The following is a 16,225-nucleotide window of genomic DNA, read 5'->3' on the forward strand; positions in this document are numbered from 1 at the left end:
GACAGAGTGCCTTTCTCAAGTGAGCTATTTTTGTTATGCGTCTAACTCTTTATAGTCTTTATAGTCTAAATAAGTTAAGGAGGGGAGAACTAAGTTGGTCATTCATAATTATATCTGTATTTTTTAATTTGTTAGTTTCCATAGATTCTAATAATGATAGCTTAAGGAGTTTATTTTGCATGTGAAGAATTTTAAATTGGTTATTAAAAGAATGATTATGACCTAGAAGGTGAAGTGCGTAAGTAGAAGCTGTTTTTCTATTATTGAAAGCACTTTTGTGTTCTGCTATCCGTTTGTTACAGGTTCTACCCGTTTGACCGATGTAAGTTTTTGGGCAGTCGCCACATGTAAGTTTATATACACCACTGTGTAATTTTGCGTTTTCTTTTGGCTCTTGTTGTGCTTAATACATTTGCTAAGTTGTTGTTTGTTCTGAAAGCTGGCGTTAATCCTTTCTTTTTTAAGTGTTTGGCTATTTTTGATGATACCTTGCCTGTATATGTAATCGAGCAGAAAGTACTGAGTTTTCCCTGTTGGTGGAAAAACTAATTTCAGGGTTTTCTTATGCAGTTTTTGATGTAAAATTTTGTTCATTGCCTATTCGTTGTAGCCATAGATTACTGCTATTTGACTTATGACATTCAATTCTACCTCGAAGTTGTTTTTTTACATGTAACATAGATTAATAGAAATTCTCATATTAAAAACCAGAGGAAGACAGAGTGCTAAAGACAGTATTTGTGTGTAGAACAATGGGAAATGGAAGGGCAAGATCGTAAAAGATAAAGGGCTATAGTGGATGCGGCGAAGACTCACCCCGAGTTGTAAAGCCAGTCAAGAAGAAGAAAAAGAATATAATTGCCTTGAACCCATAAATTTACTCCATAAATTTAACTGTTTAGTTGAACCATTTAGAAGCATAGTAAGTGAAGAATATAAAGAATAATATATTTTCAGCTTCTTAGAAATAGCTGCAACTAAACCCATGTGCCCTCCAAGGGTCAAATATATCGACAATTAAATAAATAATAAGTTTGTTTAAAGAGATTCTGAAACTGTTTTCTTGTGGCATGTTCAAGTTAAAGATTGTATTTATATGGGATTAAACCACAATTGATTGTAATAAAAATTACATTTTACGTTTTTTTTTTGACGTTTCGATCTCCACTCCGGAAATGGTCTTTAAAAAAGATTATTTTAATATCCTTATTTTTAAAATATACTTACTTTTTTGAAAACTATTTCCGAAGTTGAGATCAAGACGTCAAAAAAACATAAAATGTAATTTTTATTACAATCAATTGTGGTTTAATCCCATATAAATAAATATTTAATAAGTTTGTGCTGATATTTCATAATCCTGAAACCTCATATTTCAAAGAGAACTTAAAATTCATGGGTCAACAACATACACTTACCAAATGCTCAAAAATAATAATAAAAAAAGAAGTTAATATTACCCGAATAAGCTTTTACCAATAAACGAAAACATAGCAAGCACTGCATCCATCAGCTGATAATTATTCAGATAATAATATACTCGATTCTGAATATGCTCAGAAATATATAATTGCTGCATAATAGATATATGTATACCAACTATCTCAAACTAGATAAAAAAAACAAAAAGTTGAAATAAAACTTTATACAAAACATCAATAAATAGAAAATTATGGCATAGGTGGCATTGAATACTTGACACTTATACAAACATGTATAGAATTTTCAAGAACATTATGGAAAGTTAGCAGACCAAACGGGCATTCACGAAAACATGCTACATCAATAAATTTATGGCAAACAAACATTTCTCTAGACTTCAAAGTTCTGACGTTCAGTCAATAAAAAGTAAAACTTAAATGTCAACTGTATTTGCTTAGAGATAAAAAGTGTTAATTAAGTATTGCAAACATAGTAAATATTTTATATATCAAAATTGGGATTAAATGATTCCGTACTAGAGAAATAGACCTTGGATTATTATAATAGGACCTACACTATAAAGACACATTGTTGGATTATGTTATCTAAAGAGTTGTCGAATAAATAAATATCACTTTGACAATATAATAATCACTAACCTAATCCTTGTTTATTAACAGGCTGGGGACTCAATTTGGATATCCACCGCAAAAATCTGCAAGCACTGGTCGGTGAAGGTCTACACCCGGGTGATGTTTGCAGAACCAATCCATCAGGGCCTGGCAAAGGCCGGTATCTACTGTAAGGGGACATTCAACAATAAACTGCACACATGACACTTAAACACACTTTTTTTCGTAAAACATTTTTGAAGTACAACGGCACTAAAAACAAATTGTTCGAATGCTCCAAAGAAAAAGTATTAACACGTTGTGTTGTGACCTCCCCTTTTCACCGCGTTGTGTAATTTCTCGCTCGCTGCTAACAGAAATACACGGAATCACCTGTTGCACTCGCTTTCCGTCGTCGTCGTTATTGACGTTCTATATTGCGACGCTTCGAGCGCTTGCCTCCTAACTACCGCCGTGTAAATGTTGCTAAAACTGAATTGACTCGACGACGACTAACTGCTCGCTAGTGTTTTGGTTTGGTAATATAGTTAGGTGGATTAGCTAGCGGTACCTTGTTCCATTCTCTCACTCTCAACTCTTTTTACTAGAACACGCGCCATTTTACGGGGTGGCCGCCGCATCGCTCAGGTGTGATTTATTGCGAGTAATTGACATTTCAGTGTGAAACTGACTGGTTATAGTCTATTAAGGATTTATCAAAATAAAATTTAATTAAGGATTTATGCAAAATCATAACCTAGGTCAAATTTAATAAATTCAAAACGTACATGTTAGATGGATAATATCGAGAACACGGCATTGGACAGATCATGTGTATACAAGGGTTTCAGGTCAAATCACAAAGTGGTAAAACAATGTATTGTATACGCAAAAATCAACAGTGAAAATATATCTCACAAATTTAATAACAAAATTTAACTAATATGAATTTTAAGTTTTTCTTCGATAAAAAATGTGTTCAATGTGTTCGCCACTGTGGTCTAGGCAATACCCACAACGCTTAACAAGATTGTCAAGCTTGTTCTTGCTCTTACATTCGTCAATAAAAGAATTTTTTATACATTTCCTAACAGATTTCATCAATTCCTGGAGCTTTATTGTTTTTTGAGTTTTAGGATGGCATTTGACACTTCTTCTCTTTTGGGTCTTCACTGTGAAGTTGACGTTGTAGATTTTGTAGATTGTCTAAGTTATAACCTCGTTCAATATCGTTTATACATATTTAGATGTTCGCTGAAATGTTGTCTGTTAAGAACTGAGTTTTATCATGTACAATTTCACCGTTAGTGTCAAATGTTTAATCGTGGTTTAAATTCTCGACGGCTATTGTTTAAGGATTTGTAGTATTTCCTAGTTTCATTTTTATCGAATAAACTTTGTATCTCATTGAGAGTGTTCTGTTCGTATTCCCTCTTCTCTCTTCGGTGAATTCGTTTTTCTCTATTCTAAGACGTCTATACTCCTCTTTTTTTCTCCGTGTACAACCTGCGTTGATGGTTTTTATATGCTGCATTCTTTCTATTTGTGGCCAATTCGCACTCATGATCAAAAAAATGATTTCTTTTTTCTGGCTTGGTTTTGCCCAATATTTCAACCTATTTCTGTAACACAATAGCTCGTATATTTGCCCATAGTTGGTTAATGTCTTATTCTTCTTTTAAGTTTTCTGTCCTTATTTGATCTTCTAATTGCTGTCTGTATACATCTGCAATGTCGGGATCTTTTAGTTTATTAATGTCAATTTTTTTCTCTCCTTTTCCCGATTTCTTTTTTTAAATTGGATATTCTCTCTTTAAACAGTGCTTTAACTAAATAGTGATCACTATCTATATTTGCTCCTCTAAAAAACCTAACATCTAATAAGTTAGAGCAGTGCCTTGCATCGATGATATAATATGATCTATTTGGTTAATCGTTTCATTATCAGGAGATGTCTAAGTTCCCTTGTATATATCTTTATGGGGAAGTCGTGTTCCACCTATATATTCTCTTTTCCGACTTTGGCATTAAAGTCTCCTGCTATTATTTTGATGTTATTTTTTGGGCACTCAGCGCCACCTCTGGAACTCACAATAAAATACTATATCCTAATATTTATCGACCTGCAGGTTTCTGTAAACTAAAATTGAGCATATTAGGGGTTGCCAACGACATATGTCTATCCTATTAGTAGTGGCAAATATAGAAAAAGCTTTTTGCAAGCTCTAACAGGTAGTTTAGTTGTCTGTTGTTGCTTTCCGATACAATCGCGATTGTAAATTATAATAATGGATTCCAAAGAAGAAAAGAGATTACTGCATTTGTTTGAGACTGTAGAAATACGAAGCGGATCATCGTCTATTTCGGAGTTTTATGACAGTAACCCAGCAGACCCAGAGTATGCACTAGACAGTGAAGATTCGGACAGTGATGAAATTAGTGAAAATAAAGTTTTGAGAAATGAACAGTTAAATAATGAGTAAGAACCAGCACCTGGTTTTTTGATGAAGAAGTGGTATCCCTGTTAGTAAAACAAACAAACAATTATGCTCAACAATGTCTTGGAGGACCCAATATAAAGGGAAGTGCAAGAATTAAAAGCTGGGTACTGACAAATCAACAAGAAATGCGTACCTTTTTAGGCATACTTATGTGGATGGGTTTAGTAGATATGTCCTCTCTGGCTCATTATTGGAAAAACACACAGTTATATAATAGCAAACCGACAGACTACATGACCAGAAACCGATTTGAGTTAATATTGAGGTACTATTACAACATTTTATATTAGGTTTTAATTACTAAAATATGTATTTATTTTCAGCATGTTTCATATTTCAGATAACTCAACACAGGTTCCCGGAGATCAGCTTCACAAGACAGTATCTGCAAAACAAAAGTCATCAGTATGTGGTTAAAATTTTTAAGTTGTAACCTTTTTTACACTTTGCAATATAAAGTTTATGCTAGCAAGGAAGCTCAGCCTGGTATATCTGTATCCTCGAAAGTGATTATGAAATTAATGGAGCCATATGTAGATTTTGGTAGAACACTATATGCGGACAACCGGTATAATAGTGTCACTTTGGCGAAAAAATTACTGGATAGGTAAACCTTTTTAGTAAGAACATTTCAAGCCAATAGGAAACGCAATACAATTGCTGTTATTAAAATAAAACTAAAAAAAATCGGTTGCCTGTAAAGTCGGTTTTACGGGCAAAGATTTTACGTGACAACGTCTTTTTCTCGGTAGAATATTTATTGATATGAATATTATTAAATTGCACAATAGTTGTTTGCAGTTGAAACGCGCTGTTTCTTCTCAATCGACTGAATTACGATTGATTGCAGAGTGATTTAAACTAATAATTTACTTAACACTATCAACATTTGTCAATAGTATGACTGAATAATGTTTTTATTTCTGAGCCTTCAGAAGTATTGTGGACTGTATTCCTTGTATAAAAAATATTTATTCTGACTTTAACACCTTTATTATAATAATTTTATATGAACTTAAAATTAACAAAACCAAAAAAAGAATGTCTTATTTCTCCTTGACAGCTACGCGCCGTCGTTGTCGCTAATGTTCGATGCATGCGCTCTGTGGTCCGTGCAGGGACGGCTCTTGCACTGTTGACTGCTGAACATGCCGCCCCCCTTGAAAGGCTTAAGTGATGCCTTTCAAACAACGCTTCTTGTAAACCATAACCATTATTGTTCATCCATTGGCAGGACGGCTAACTTTACACAAGGCCTTTTGAATTCACCTTTAGAAGTACGCACAGTCACAACCCGCACAACATTATCTGTCCCAGCATGTAGTTGCAATATTCTACCCAATTCCCATTTAGTAGGAGGAAGACCATCCTCTTGAATAATAACCAATGATCCAATTTTCACGTTGTCAGCTGCTGTTCTCCATTTGGTTCGCTGCTGAAGTGAAGAGAGGTACTCACGTGACCAGCGTACCCAAAAACTCTGAATTATCTGAGTCAGGTGATGATACCGTTTCAACTTATTCGGATTTATTTCAGTTAGCTCTTCTTGTGGCAGTGCTACAAGTGGTGCTCCAATTAGAAAATGTCCAGGGGTGAGTACACCAAGGTCTTCTGGACTTTCCGACAGAGGTAATAAAGGACGGGAATTTAGGAGAGACTCAATTTGCGTCAACAAAGTATACATTTCGTCATATGTAAATTTATTATTACACATTACCCTTCGTATATGAAACTTTACCGATTTTACAGTTGATTCCCAGATGCCACCAAAATGTGGTGAGTGAGCTGGAATAAAATGCCAATGAATCTTATGTTCCGAAAAATAATCTAAAAAATTTGATTTTACCGTTGCATCATTCATAAATGAATATAACTCCTGCAAATGATTATTTGCCCCAACGAAGTTAGTTCCATTATCAGAATACATATTTTTACATAGACCTCTTCTAGCAATGAAACGTTTAAATGAATTTAAGAATGAATTAGTACTTAAATCATATACAAGTTCAATATGCGTCGCCCTTGTTGTAAAACATGTAAAAATACATATATAGCATTTAACTACTTTACAATTCCGTAAATAGCTTGTTTTCAATTCAAAGGGACCCCCATAATCTACACCACAATTATAAAATGGCCTTGTAGGCAGAAGTCTAGATTTAGGTAAATCTCCCATAAGAGGTACAAGCAATGTAGGTTTGACACGAAAGCAAGTAACACATTTATGCAGAATGTGCCTAACCGTGCTACGTCCAGATAATAACCAAAATTTTAAACGAATTATTGATAGCAATGCTTGTGGACCTGCATGCAAGTATTTATGATGATACGATATCACTATAAGTTTAGTTAATACATGACCGTTTGGGAGTATGATTGGATGCTTCTGGTCAAAAGACAATTCTGACTTTTGAAGACGTCCACCAACTCGTAATAGTCCTGTATCATCAAGAAAAGGATTTAATGATAAGATTTTACTCGATTTATGTATTGGTTTTGATTTTTTTATTGTTTGTATTTCCTGATGAAATACTTCATTTTGTGCCATATATACCAAACAGAAAAAACTTCTTTCTTTTTCATCTACAGTAAAAGGACCCGTTGTCTTATTATTAGATGATTTACAATTGGTGACAAACCGAAGTATATATGCAAAAACACGCTGCAATTTAGCTAAGCTGGAAAATCGGTTCCAAATTTCAGCAAATTGCACAGTTGATATAAATGTTTGAATTACCTTCTGGTCAGGTATGATAGAAATGTGTGAATTTGACAAAGCCTTAGTAGGCCAAGACAATTTATGAGAAGCTAACCATGGTGGCCCATTCCACCACAATTTTGAAGTGTTTAATAACTTTGGTTCATATCCGCGCGTAATTATGTCGGCTGGGTTATCATGCGAGTCAACATGATGCCAGCTATATCCATTAGAAAGCCTTTGTATTTCCGACACCCTATTTCCAACGAAGGTTTTCCATTGTGACGGTTCACCCAAAATCCAATGAAGAGTTATCATTGAATCAGACCAAAAATGTACCTCATCAAAGCTAACACCTATTGTTGCGATAACCGCCGATGCCAATTTGGCAGCCAATAAAGCACCACACAATTCCAATCTAGGCAAAGATATTGTTTTTAAGGGTGCTACCCTTGATTTCGCACATAATAAATGAACTAAGCAAGAACCACCTTGATCCAGTGACCGAATGTAGAGTGCTGCTCCATAAGCAGACTCTGAAGCGTCACTGAAACAATGTAATTGTCTATTAATTGGATTAGAACACAAAACTTGCCTGCTAATGTTAGTTTTCTCCAAATCTGCAATTGATTCCCTAAACTGGTTCCAAGCTGTGTGTAAATCTAAAGGTAAAGACTCATCCCAATTTAATTTTAATTGCCATAGTGATTGCATTATTAATTTAGCTTTAATTATAACTGGCCCTACTAGTCCAAGAGGATCAAATATCTGTGAAACTAAAGACAGAACTGTTCTTTTGCTAACCTTTGTGTAATTAGAAAAATTGATTTTATATCGAAGCGAATCTATCTTTGAGTTCCAATAAAGCCCTAATGTTTTTGTTGTAACATCATCTGCAAGATAATGTTCAATGTCTCCCTTTATTTGAATATCCTCATCAAAAATTTCAGGTTTGTTTGATACCCATTTTCTAAGTGAAAATCCTGCTGTGCACAAAATATTATTTAATTCATCCTTTAATGATTTTACTTCTTCAATTGAACTCCCTCCTGTAAGCAAATCATCAACATAAAAATCCTTTAAAATCACCTGGGAAGCTAGAGGCAGGTTCAATTGATTCTCATGAGCTAATTGTTGTAAGCTTCTTATAGCCAAAAATGCTGCTGGAGCGGTCCCATATGTTAGCGTTTTCAGCTTGTATGTCTCAATTGGTTGCTCATCCGAAAACCTCCATAATATTTGTTGTAGTTTTTGCTGAGTTTTGCAAACAAAAACCTGTCGATACATCTTTTCGATGTCTGAAGCTATAACTACATTATGTTTTCGAAAACGAAGAAGAATGCACATTAAATCATCTTGTAATTTTGGTCCGACCATTAGAACATCATTTAATGACAAACCACTGTCAGTTCTAGCTGACCCATCAAACACTACCCTTAATTTTGTAGTTAAAGACGTTTCTTTTAAAACTCCATGATGTGGAAGATAGTAGTTGGGTGTTTCTGAATTGAAGTCAGTTTTATCTTCAACCTTTGACATGTGACCCAACTGGATATATTCCTGCATAAACTCATGGTATTTAATTTTCATTTCCATATTTTTATTTAATTTATTTTCCAATAATTCAAATCTTTTTAGTGCATTACTATAAGAATCTCCTAAGTCAGAAATGTTTGACCTTGTTGGTAATTTAACAACAAAATGACCGTTTTCATTTTTAATCGTGCTAGCTTCAAACAACTCTTGACAATAAATGTCCTCCTTGGACATAACCTTTTTTGCACCAAATTCTTCTATTAACCAAAATTTTTCAATTTGGTTTTCCAAAACATTAGACGAAAAATTACATACCACTGAATTGTTGCTAACCTTAATTGATTGACTAACTGGCCCTGAAATAACCCATCCCAACTTAGTTTTTTGGAGAATTGGTTGATCTTTGCCAAGTTTTATCTGACCCACACATAATAATTGCCAAAAAACTGATGCTCCCAGTAATACATCAATTTGTTTTGAAACCCCAAATGTTTCATCTGCAAGTACAATGTTTTTAGGAATATTTATAAAATCCAAGTTTAAATCCGAAGTTGGTAAATTGTCAGAAATTTTATCAATTACCAATAAAAATGCATTTGTTTGATAATTGCTAAACTTTGATAAAAGTGTCCCATTTAATGCCTGAGAAATGTTTGTTATACCTTGACCTAAACCTTTAACCGGAATGTGTACCTTATCTGCCCGTAATTGTAATTTTTCAAAAAATGAACGTGATATAAAATTTGACTGTGAACCTGAGTCCAATAAAACTCTACATTCATGCAAAATTCCATATTTGTCTTGCATATATACTAAGGCCGTTGAAAGTAAAATATCAGTTTTTAATCTGTATGATATACCTTGCTTAGAATGATTTAAAAAATTAATTGAATCCTGACCTATATCACCCGAATGTGATTCTAAAAAACATGTCTGACCTATATCACCCGAATGTGATTCCAAAAAACCTGTCTGACCCAAAAAGTTTAATTGAGATGTACCTTCCATTGAATTATTATGGAATGCACCTTGTCCCTGAATATGTACTTCCTTTCCCTGATTAGATATGCCATTTCCCTGTGTGTGTGTTTCTTTCTGGGTAGATATACCACAAATTTGTGATTCAACCTTTGATCCGTTGAGTTGAGTTGCATTTGTTTGTAAATGAGAATTGTTTATAAATTTACCATCCATATGTAAAAGAGTATTGTGTCGTTTTCCACAAAGTTTACAACCTCCCCATGTACAATGTTGTACTAAGTGTCCATCCTTTAGACAGTTCCAACATGCTTTTGATTTTGTTACCTCTTGTCTTCTAGCTGACAATGATAAATTATGAAATTTTTTACATGAATAAAAATAGTGCGGTAAATTACAAAGTGCACATTGTTTGGACGTTGCAATGAATGACTTTGATAATGTCATTTTTTGCACCCTTTTTTTTGTTTCCTTTGATATTTGCTCTATATCTTGTTTATCCCTTTCTGAATTTTGTAAGTGTTGTACTTTATGATCTATAAATGCTAAGAATTCCTGTATCGTAGAAAATTCGTTAACTGGACCCTTTTCTTGCCATTCCTTATTTGTGTAATAATCAAGCTTTTTCTCTATGGTACAAAGTAAAAGAACATCCCAATGTTCAACTGGATAACCTAACATACCTAGTGACTTTAAATTTCTTTTTATACAACCTGACAATTTCTTTAATTCTAAACTATTTACCTGAGATATTTTTGGATATTCATATATAGCTTCAATATGACCACGTGCAATAAGTTTTTTCTTTTCATATGTTTCAGATAAAAGTTGCCATGCAATAGTAAAATTTTTGCTAGTAGTTTTTAGCTGCTCCAGTTCATCCTGGGCATCCCCTATCAAAGCCCTTTTTAAATAGTGAAGCTTGTCAACATCATTTAAATCAGAATTTTCTATGACCATACTAGTAAAACTATCTCTAAATTCTAACCAATGTTGATAACAACCATTAAAAGTTGGAACCTCCAGTGGTGGTAACCGTACATTTTTTAAGCTATTTCGATCTAAACTAGTATTGTGACCCGAGTTTGCTATAGTCTCGTTTAAATTAACTTCATTCTTTAATATAATTTCTGCAGAGGCTATTAGTTTAAAATATGCATCCTGAAAATCTAACCTTTCTTGTAATTGTTCCTCTGATGTGTCTAATAAGTCAATTTCACTTTGTATTTGATCAAAATCATTCCACCATTCTTTGCATTTGTCAACCCTAACTTGTAATTCTACTATTTTATCGTGAGTAAAACTGCTTATAAATGAATCAAATTTTGTAATTTGTGCCTTAAAGATACCACGCTTTCTTTTTAAAACTGTTAACTGATCCATTGCATCGACTATGTATAATATTAATAAAGTTTAAAGCTTGCTATTAATAAATCCTAACAAACCGAAATTATAATAACCTTGTGACACAAATTAATATCTCTCTTATTCCAGGATAGGTATTATAGGAATGAAAAATGTGTACTCACCACATACCATGCCATATAAACTTTTTCACTTGCCGATAAAAAATACTAACACTACTTGTTGCTTGTTGATAAAATCCGTTCGAATGACCATGGATACTGTTTTTATTTCTGAGCCTTCAGAAGTATTGTGGACTGTATTCCTTGTATAAAAAATATTTATTCTGACTTTAACACCTTTATTATAATAATTTTATATGAACTTAAAATTAACAAAACCAAAAAAAGAATGTCTTATTTCTCCTTGACAGCTACGCGCCGTCGTTGTCGCTAATGTTCGATGCATGCGCTCTGTGGTCCGTGCAGGGACGGCTCTTGCACTGTTGACTGCTGAACAATGACATAACCTATAAACTCAGTTTCTCAACTTTTGTGTCAATCTAACAATTAATCAATCAATCATAGTTTACGATAATGAAATATTAGTGTACAATTATTTACCTTTATTGTTGTAGTTGTTGTAAATGACGAATCTAAGCACTCCACATTTTCACTACAGACACAGCTGACGATACTTTAACCACACGTGTGAACTTGTATTATGATGCTTTCTCGGTTTTCCAACGCCAAGAACGCTCGAGAAAGACAGAGACACAAGCACGCACCGATTCAACGCGCCTAATTCTCTAGTGCTGCGCGCGCAGCGGACCGATCATGTTTGAGTGGGAGAGAGACGCAAGGCATTCGCCGGTCCGGCGGGCCTCTATCTCGTTCGGTGACTCATCGTAACAGACGTGAGCGGGCGTTACACTTTTTCATGAGTGACTCCGAGCCACAACCTAATTTAAGACGTTGTCACGTCAAAAAGGTGATATTGTTTCAAGGCAAAATAGTCTAATGGTTTTAAAGTGGAAGGATCGGCGAGATGTGCTTGCTATAAGTTCGAAGCATATGCCTGATACAAAGAAGAGAAGACAAACGTAAACCGCAGGTTATAGTAGAATATAATGCAGGAAAATCCTTCATAGATGTATGGGATCAAATGAATTCGTATAATTGCCGGCAACGGCATAAAAATGTTGCCGTTGTAAATGCCTTGTCACTTTATTCTATAGTGACAAATAAATCAATAAAAATTACACAATTTAGAGACGAAATTATCAAAGATATGCTTAGTAAACGCGATTGTTTAATGCCTGCTAATAATTTACATAATTTAGTAAAATGTCTAAAAAGAAACCGCTGCAGCCAATGCTATAGGGATATTGTTACCAAGCATGGAAGACAAACAGCACAAAAGGAGACTCCACATGTGTGGACAAAGTGTTTTGCTTGCGCGAGATATTTGTGTTCTGACTGCTTTTTTAAGATGCATTCTGCCAAGTTACAGATATTTTTCTTTATTAGCATTTATGTTAAGTTGTCGAATATTTTTTTGTGCCGTTTTCTAGAGTTACACTACTTGTTAAATAAATATTTAAGCTAAAAAAGCGTTTTTATTACACTTTGATAAACGACCTTTATAAAAAATATATAATACCATCTACCTAGGGGCTAAAATCATGGAACGGTTTTCTGAGGCCAAAACTGTAATTTCTTCATATAAAATGTACAAACTGAGTGATTGCTTAGGTACACGGCATGCAGTTTTGTGAGTTATACTGAGTATATGGCGCTCAATATTTGAACTTATCGTCTGGACTGAGTACCATATGTGGTACTCAAATGACTCTTTGGAAATGCAAGGAAAAAAAGGCTGGCAGTCAATATGTTAAAAAATAATGTGGTTAAAACACAACAAATTTTAAGTAGAGAACTTGTTAAAAAATTATTAAATAAACAATTAATATTTACTTGCTTGATAGCACTATGGTACACACCATTAAAATTTGAAACTTTAAGGCATGTCTGTGATATTAATTGATGGTGTATAAATACTATACAGGGTGTCCGTAAAGTATGGAATAAATTCGATATTTCCTAAATGAAAAGCCTTTTTAAAAAAATCTAAAACACGTCGATTTTTAAATTTGATGTTCTACATTTTACAATAAAATTTCATTATACAAGGGGACACACATTACAGTGATGCCGACGTCATCGGCTCTTTTTTTTTAAATGTAACTTCCTGTATTGTAGGACATTTTTAGATCGATAAAAATGAGCTGATCCCAAAAAAGTATAATACTGGGTATATAATTTGAAAGATGTGCGCTTGGAAAATTAATTTTTATTGATTTATAATATTATTAAATTATAAATAAATTATAATAAATAACTTGAAAGTAATCCAGTAATTAATACATGACTTAATCTTAAATGTTCGAATTGTAGCCCTTGTTGTATTTGACAGTAACCCAAACGTTGTACAAATTCTTGTAGAACCTTGTTTATGCTTTCTTGAGAAATATTGTTTATTTCTTTACGAATTCTTGTTTTTAAGTTTTCAATATTTGCAGGTTTCGTTTTATAAACAACATTCTTTAAATGACCCCACATAAAATAATCCAAAGGATTGAGGTCTAGCGACCTCGCTGGCCATTCAATATGTTCACGTCTTCCGATCCATCTGTTAGGAAAAATTTCGTTAAGGTACCTTCGAACATCTAAAGCATAATGCGGAGGCGCACATCCTGTTGAAACCATAAACTTTTATCATAACCTCCAAGATTAATTGTACTGGGGAATAAATTAACTAAAGTAAATACGAGATACCCACTTAAAAACTGAAGGTATGCTGGCCCGTTTAAATTACCTTCAAAATAGTAGGATAGTAGGGTCCAATGATTTTATTTCTTACAATGCCAGCCCATACGTTTACCTTTTGCGGGTATTGTGTATGATGTTCCCGCATCCAGTTGGAGTTTTCTTTTGCCCAGTATCTACAATTCTGACGGTTGACATCGCCATTTAATTTGAATGTAGCCTCATCAGAAAAAATAATATTTTGAACCAAGAGAGGATTTAGGTGGCTGTTATCCATCATTACTTCGCAAAATTGTATTCTTTTATCTGGATCATCCTCGTTTAATTCCTGTACAACTGTGCATTTTACTTACTTTTACGTACTTTGTGTACCGTTGTTTTACAAACATCGAGATCACTACTAACCTTACGAACAGAAGTGTGCGCATTTTCTTCAAAAGCAAGTAGAACATCTAATGTTGTAACATAATTTACAGAGGGACGACCTGATTTGCGTGCATTTTCAAGCGTACCAGTTTCTCGAAATTTCTTCTCAATCTTACTTACTGTTGACTGCATGATGGGTATTTCTGGATATTTATCATTAAATGAATTACACACTTCCATCTGAGTTCGCGATTTGTCTCCATACCCAATCATCATGAGTATTTCAATTCTTTGCTTTACACTCAAATTCATTTCTACTTAAAATTAATTCTTAAATTATTAAGCAATAATACAGAACATTCACGAATTAATACAATTATTGTACTACTTAATTGTTGTTGAACGTTATTAAAAAAAATTACAGTTTACCAAAAACTAGAAGTAGGCTACTTTTTTGCAATTGATAATAAATAATTTATTTTCTAAACGCATATCTTTCAAATTATATCCATTAGAGCCGAGAATTATACTTTTTTGAAATCAGCTCATTTTTATCGATCTAAAAATGTCCTACAATACAGGAAGTTACATTAAAAAAAAAGAGCCGATGAGGTCATCACTGTAATGTGTGTCCCCTTGTATAATGAAATTTTATTGTAAAATGTAGAACATCGAATTTAAAAATCGACGTGTTTTAGATTTTTTTAAAAAGGCTTTTCATTTAGGAAATATCGAATTTATTCCATACTTTACGGACACACTGAAGAATAGTGATAGTGTATACTATCCCGACTCATTGCTGTATACGAATATCATATCTTTTGTATGTTTAAAAATAACTGTTATTAATAATTTGAAAATAACTGCTATTATTAATTTTAAATAAAAATGATCTTAAACGACAAGTACAATGTCAGAGCAATTCCAAAAAAAAGTACAGAGAATTGGCAGCACCCACTACGTCCATGACCCCCATGAACATAGTGATTTTTAAAATTCTTTGGTGTTCCAAAAAATGATGTAATTAAACTAGTGATTTTGCGAAATCACTACAGTGTTTACAGTTGAACAATGTGACACACCTACATGAACTGTGCAACAGTTCGTCAATTTAGATATTAAACTCGTCTGGCATGAGGCGATGAGGCTATTATCAGATGTAAAAACTTTTTTTTAAGTGAAATGTGACAACATGTAATGCTGGGTAAACTTAAGGTGACTATCTCAAAAACAAATGACAGTTAAGACGATAAAACCAACCTGGTCGCAATAGACAGGATGATCTCAGCTCTTGTTTAAACCCTAACAAATTTGAAGCAACAGCAATGGAACGAAAAAAGGGGGCCACCAACTCACAACAACAAATTCCCAGAAGATACCCTTGTACTATTTTAACGACTTGTGTCCACGCAAACAAAATTTAAAAAATGTATATATAGCGCGCTTCTATATGAATGTATAACAATTAAATGAAAACAATTAAATACATCAGGTTATTTTGCATTATGTAATTTATAAAACCCCAAAGAAATTCAGAAGAGTTGAACACAAAATTTCATTGAAATTATAAAATCAAAATTTTTGCTTTTTTGTTCATTTACATGTTCTTCTTCTTCTTCTTCAAGTTCCGCTCCTATCGGAGATTGGAAATCATTCTGGCAATTATAATTTTGTTGGTTTCGCGCCTGAATAGTTCAATTGAACTGCATCCAAACCATTCACGGGGATTGCATAGCCACGAGATTTTACGTTTTCCTACGCTTCTTCTGCCTTTGATTTTACCCTGCATTATATTCCTTAGTAGTTAGTATTTTTCACCTCTCATGATGTGCCCCAAGTATTCCAATTTTCTTCAAAACTTCGCACTGTTTTCCTAGTTGTTCGAGAACTTGTTTGTTTGTTTTGCGATCCATCCATGATATTTTCAAAATACGTCGGTAA

The 16,225-nt window shown here is 33.6% G+C and overlaps 2 protein-coding genes across 3 annotated transcripts in view; both read right to left on the reverse strand.

Annotated features, from left to right (window-relative positions):
• The window catches only part of trc (Serine/threonine-protein kinase tricornered), a 427,668-nt gene that overhangs the window by 374,039 nt on the left and 37,404 nt on the right, over positions 1–16,225 (reverse strand). The window contains exon 1 of one of the 2 annotated variants that reach the window (XM_072540410.1): positions 2,082–2,550. The exons of the other annotated variant lie outside the window; for it this stretch is intronic. Coding sequence (XP_072396511.1) covers positions 2,082–2,235 — 154 coding nt within the window. The 5' untranslated portion in view covers positions 2,236–2,550. Of the gene's footprint in view, positions 1–2,081; positions 2,551–16,225 lie in introns of those variants that run through there. 2 annotated transcript variants of the gene reach the window in all.
• On the reverse strand, positions 6,884–11,129 carry LOC140448863 (uncharacterized). Its single transcript, XM_072541987.1, has 3 exons — positions 9,084–11,129; positions 7,272–8,792; positions 6,884–6,973 (listed from the first exon to the last, which is right to left on the reverse strand). The coding sequence occupies exons 1-3, from the start codon at positions 11,127–11,129 to the stop codon at positions 6,884–6,886; spliced, it is 3,657 nt and encodes a 1,218-aa protein (XP_072398088.1).

This window comes from Diabrotica undecimpunctata, chromosome 8 (assembly GCF_040954645.1).
Source record: "Diabrotica undecimpunctata isolate CICGRU chromosome 8, icDiaUnde3, whole genome shotgun sequence".
NCBI classification, from domain to species: domain Eukaryota; kingdom Metazoa; phylum Arthropoda; class Insecta; order Coleoptera; family Chrysomelidae; genus Diabrotica; species Diabrotica undecimpunctata.

Coding starts and splice junctions, on each gene's coding strand:
- LOC140448863 (XM_072541987.1), bottom strand. CDS start 11,129: ATGGATCAGTTAACAGTTTTAAAAAGAAAGCGTGGTATCTTTAAGGCA. Junction 8,793..9,083: donor AGGTTAGCAACAATTCAGTG/GTATGTAATTTT, acceptor GAGTTTATGCAG/GAATATATCCAGTTGGGTCA. Junction 6,974..7,271: donor CTATCATACCTGACCAGAAG/GTAATTCAAACA, acceptor TTGATGATACAG/GACTATTACGAGTTGGTGGA.